General features: G+C 28.4%; 1 protein-coding gene across 1 annotated transcript in view; it reads right to left on the bottom strand.

The window, feature by feature from the left end:
• Nucleotides 1-5479, bottom strand: part of LOC111089393 — a 43264-nt gene that overhangs the window by 19746 nt on the left and 18039 nt on the right. Inside the window, exon 3 of the mRNA XM_022401823.1 lies at nucleotides 3062-3138. Within this exon, the coding sequence (XP_022257531.1) occupies nucleotides 3062-3138 (77 nt within the window). The remainder of the gene's footprint in view (nucleotides 1-3061; nucleotides 3139-5479) is intronic.

Genomic DNA, 5479 nt, shown 5'->3' with positions numbered 1-5479 from the left:
ACTAGTGGAATAAATACTGTGATTTGATTGTATAGACACTATTAATTATACTTGTGGAAGAAATACTGTAATTTGATTGTATAGACACCATTAAATATATTAGTACAATAAATACTTTCACTGTATTGTACAGACACCAATAAATATATTAGTACAATAAACATTTGGATTGTATTGTACAGACACCATTAAATATATTAGTACAATAAATACTTTGATTGTATTGTACATATATCATTAAATATATTTGTACAATAAATACTTTGATTGTATTGTACAGACACTAGTAAATATATTTGTACAAAAAGTACTTTGATTGTATAGTACAGATACCATTAAATATATTTGTACAATAAATACTTTGATTGTATTGTACAGACACCATTAACTATATTTGTACAATAATTACTTTGATTGTATTGTACAGACACCATTAAATATATTAGCACAATAAATATCTTGATTGTATTGTATAGACACCATTAAATATATTAGTACAATAATTACTTTGATTGCATTGTATAGACACCATTAAATATATTAGCACAATAAATATCTTGATTGTATTGTATAGATACCATTAAATATATTAGTACAATAAATACTTTGATTGTATTGTACAGACACCATTAAATATATTAGTGGAATAAATACTGTGATTTTTTTAAATTCTATTATTGACATACTATATAATGTTGACTTTATAACAATGATATTTGTGCAAACATGCCTAATACACTTCTTGTACAATATTCTTAGCATGTATTTACGACATATGACCAAAACAAAGGCCACCCATCCAGTGTTTCTGTTTCCTTGCACAACAGAACTACCACACATTGCTTAGTGTTTTTCAGATGTATATATATATATATATTTATAAACAACTTTAAAAATGCATAATATATAAACAAACCTTTTACTCACTGTTGACCTACTTTTGTAAAAATTCTATAATTCATCTATATAACTTATGAAAATATGCACAAGATTTGACTTGTTTCATTATTGTGATTGTCTGGAAAATAATTATTGTTGAGCTCTCTATATTAATTGATATAATTAATCCACATAAAAAATCAATCATAGTTTGTATTTATTTATAACAGAAACTTGTGTGGAGTAGCAGTGTCTCTCAACTAGTGTATATGTATTACTGAAGTCCAGTGGGCAAATTGCAATGCAGGTTGTGAAGAGATTATATTTTGTGGGCACACCACAACTGTGTTCTGTAGGTACAGCATACTGTAAGGTGAATTCACACTTTTGCAAAGCCATGAAATAGTATGAATCATTCACTGGTCAGCAGTGAGCCTAACTTTGGACAAACAAACACTATTTCACCATACGTGCTGTAATTTCAAACAATGTTATATGGACAAACAAACACTATTTCATCATAATGCTATAATTTCAAACAATCTTAGATGGACAAACAAACAAACACTATTTCATCATACATGCTATAATTTCAAACAATCTTATAATATGCCAGAAAGTTTAATGAATAATAGCATTAGATACCTATTGTTCATGATACAATTTGTAGAGAAATATAAAAATACAAGCATAATGGAATAAGGAAAGGTGTGAATAACAAGATGTGTTATTCAGAACAATAACAAATCAATGAAGTACAAATAACAAAAGATATATAGTTGACACTTTTGAAATTCTCTAACTTTGACAGCATATTTTGTATATTGTCCTAATTGTTAGTTGTGTTTTATAGTGATGTTAGGAATGCTATAACTTGGTATTTCACAGCAGAGTAAGATCCTTGGTGGATCTATAAAGTTATTTTGTATAAAAGTTTTATTTAAAAGCTTTTGTTGTTGTAAATTCTTCCCTTGGCTCTTCATCTGTAGTAAATATTTAAAAAGACAGGAACTAAACTGCTTGTGTTACAAATACAATTTTGCTGAAAAGATATTATGTATGATTTTTTGATTTATATTTATTATTAACTGAAAATTACCAGTAAATATTTGGCAATATATCTTACAAATAATTACCACAATTAAAACTAACAAATAACAGAAATGTAAAACCAGGAGTGAGCTAATACAAAGACATGGTCTGGACTCCAAACATCAATTCACTTTCTTTGTCCAGTGAACAGTATTATCTCATGACTTTTGTTCTCTGATAGCATTGGTTAGCCATTCAATGTAACTGATATTGAAATTCAGCCAGCAAAGGATACTACAGTTCTATATATCCCTATATATATTTAAATATCCCTACTAGCAGGAAACATTATCCAGCTAAAGAACAAAGGATTCAGATAGCTATATAAGATAATAACAGACAAGTTTCACAACATATTGTCATCATGACAGTGAAGAATCTAAATAATCAACAATTTAAAAACAACTATATTACTACAGATGGTAGAGGAAATGATATACCTGCATAACACACCATTTGATGAAAGTATTATTAGCTGAAACGACTTTTTAGATATACATGACTTTTTAAATTTAATGTGAGCATTATTATTTGGATAGCTTACATAGCACAAGTATGCTATTTAGTTATTTTTAGAAGTGATAGTTTGTTTTTGTAATTGTTTATGAACTGTATATTATGTAGTTCAACTGTTATGAATTAGCAATTGTTTAGAATAGTGAAATTATTGCATCATGTTGCTAGAACTTTCTGAGATTTTCTTTGGTTTAATTGAGTATTATTGCATCAGAATATCTAGTATTGCATGGAATGTTCTAGACTTCTGTCAAAGTATAAATAGATGTAAAAAAATAATTACCGAGTTCTAATTCTAGACTGTAATTGTGAGTTTAGTGATAAAAAGTAAGTGGAAAAGACTGACTATTGGAAAATGTCAACATTATTTGAAAGGATGTGGTTGATCAAGAATGTTTTTCTAGCTTTTTATTCTATACATACATGTTTTGAAGTTCAGTTTTAGTTTTTCTGAACAATGTGCTACCAGTAGCATTTATCCTTCTGTCCACTTAAGAGCTATTTTTTATAAATAAAATTTAAATTTTACAACAGAAGAACATAAAACATAAATCAATGTAAAAGAAATACATACCATTATAAAGTTCCATTGTGTTCCTATCCTCTTGTGTAAACTCTTCATTTCTACTGCTGCTCAGGGGAGCAAAGATTCTATGTATACGAAAATGTACAAAAATGAAAATTATAATTACTGAAACAACACAAATCTTTAATTGTAAAATTAAGACAGTTAACCATAGATTATTAAAAATTATTTGTATGATATATTGTCAAATATACAAGTTTCAGTACATTGGCAAAATACTTGACACACATATATATATATATATATATATATGGTTCACACAAAATTCACAACTTATTTGAAGTTTGGTGCCATTACAATTAACCATATGGTTAGAAACATAAAGTATTTCTCTCCTCCCTCTTCAAAAATAACTATTCCAATAATGTGACTATTAAATTAGGTATGACCAAAGGACACAGCATTTTTAAAAAGGGGGTCAAGAAAGTTTAAAATACTCCCAAACTAGAGAGTTCATGACAGTAGTAAAGTGAGATGTTGGTTACAGAGGAGAACCCTTCAACCAGAAAAGCTGGTAGAATGGAACTTAGCAGCTTTCAGGTATATTACTTATGACACCAGACACTTAGGGGGATGAAGAGAGAGTGAATTTAGTCCTATAGTGACTTGTTAGAAGGCATAAAAACAGGTATATAATCTTGTGATAAATGAATACTTCTTATTTACTCTGATGGAAAATTGTGTGAGATAAATTTTGACAATAGTTGCAAAAAATTCAAACTCATTGTTTAGGTATCTCAATTTTAAAATCATCGTTAATTTTCTTGATTGTAATTTCTTTGTTTATTTTGAATAAGTGATAGATTCATTTATTTACAAGCAAAATTTTAATGCTATCAAATTGCAAAAAAAAATTTTTTACATCACCATGGTTCTAGTTAACAAGAACTCCTGGGTCCTGTACATACAAGAATTTGTTGGTACACATGAGGTTTGACCCCCACAGGTACCAAATACACACTGCAAAATGTACCATATGGAAGGCAAGCACAAGTATATTGCCTTGAACTTTGTATCCTAACAAACTAAAAACCTTACAGTTTGCACACAGCTGTCCACAATCAACTGCTAATAAAGTTTCATGAATGACAATAAATTGCATGAAAATAAAGCCACATGAAAACAGCACATAATTAACCCTTTTACCTCAGGTAGGTCAGGGTGCACATGTCACAACCTTTCACAGTTACATTCAAAATTTAATTAAAGTACTATATTATGAATATATATGAATAAATTCAGTATCAGAACGTAGATAACAAATTAAAGTTTAGTATTATTTAAGTTTTGATTTCTTAATGATATAAAGAAATATTTTTAAAAAATCTTAATCTCCCCTAGTATCAGAACTGTGAGTTTGTTACCTATTTCTTTCCTCTTCTCTAATTTTTTTACTACCCCTCTGAGAAATACGAAATTTAATGTAAATTACTGTATAATATTTTTATTATTCATGAAAAGCCTAATTTACACAGCCTTCAATCGTATTTAGTTACAGAGCAATAAAATTGAAAATCAGACCCCTCTTTCAGAACTTGCCAATAGTTCTCTCTGACATTTAAGACTATTATTTATAACCAATAGAAAGCGTATGTTTTTCTTTATCAAATGATGTATTATATTATGTTATTGTCTGTACAGAGATAGTCTATTTTCCTTCCAGTTTGAACTTTATTCCAACAGGAAACACATCAATGAGCTTAGCTTTTGTCGCACAGCTAGAAGGCCAAAAAAAACTGTGATAGTCATGGAACAATATTTCCAACCTTGTAACTGAGTTAGGGTACAGAATATAACATATAAAATATAGTTTTAATAAAAAATAAATTGATATTTATTTAGGAGGCTTCAAGGGTTATGCAAACAATATTTGAAAATTTGAAATGAAGAAAAGTATCTTTAATATTATCATGCAAATTACTTTGCACTTAAAGAGAAACAATATGTAGTGTACATTGTAAATAAAGTTTTTCATTGACACTGAAGAGCTTTTAACCTTTTTTTTCAAGTTTATTAAATGCTACCTATGGGACCCTTGAAAATTAGTTAGTTACTCTTTAAAACAAAAGTTGAGAGTCTGGAACCTTTTACTTTCGAATCATAATGAGAAACCTGATCAAGTCTGGTAGAAACTCACTTTCATACCATTAATAAGTTATTAGTAAGGTAACAATGTTTAAAACTTGGCCCTATTTTAATTGGAGGGTTAACAAATGATAATAGATGTTAATTCAAGTACTTAGATATGTAAAAAATTTGAATAAACTGATTCTATAGAAAACTTAATTGAACTGTAAAACCTTACGGTAGAAAATAAAGGATTATGTATTGTTACGACAGTGTAAGTCATGTGACGCTAATAACACGTCATGAACTTCTAGAACATTCACGTCCCTTCCTGAAATC

Source organism: Limulus polyphemus, unplaced genomic scaffold (genome assembly GCF_000517525.1).
Source record: "Limulus polyphemus unplaced genomic scaffold, Limulus_polyphemus-2.1.2 Scaffold6120, whole genome shotgun sequence".
NCBI lineage: Eukaryota > Metazoa > Arthropoda > Merostomata > Xiphosura > Limulidae > Limulus > Limulus polyphemus.
This window is presented reverse-complemented; position numbering and strand designations above follow the sequence as displayed.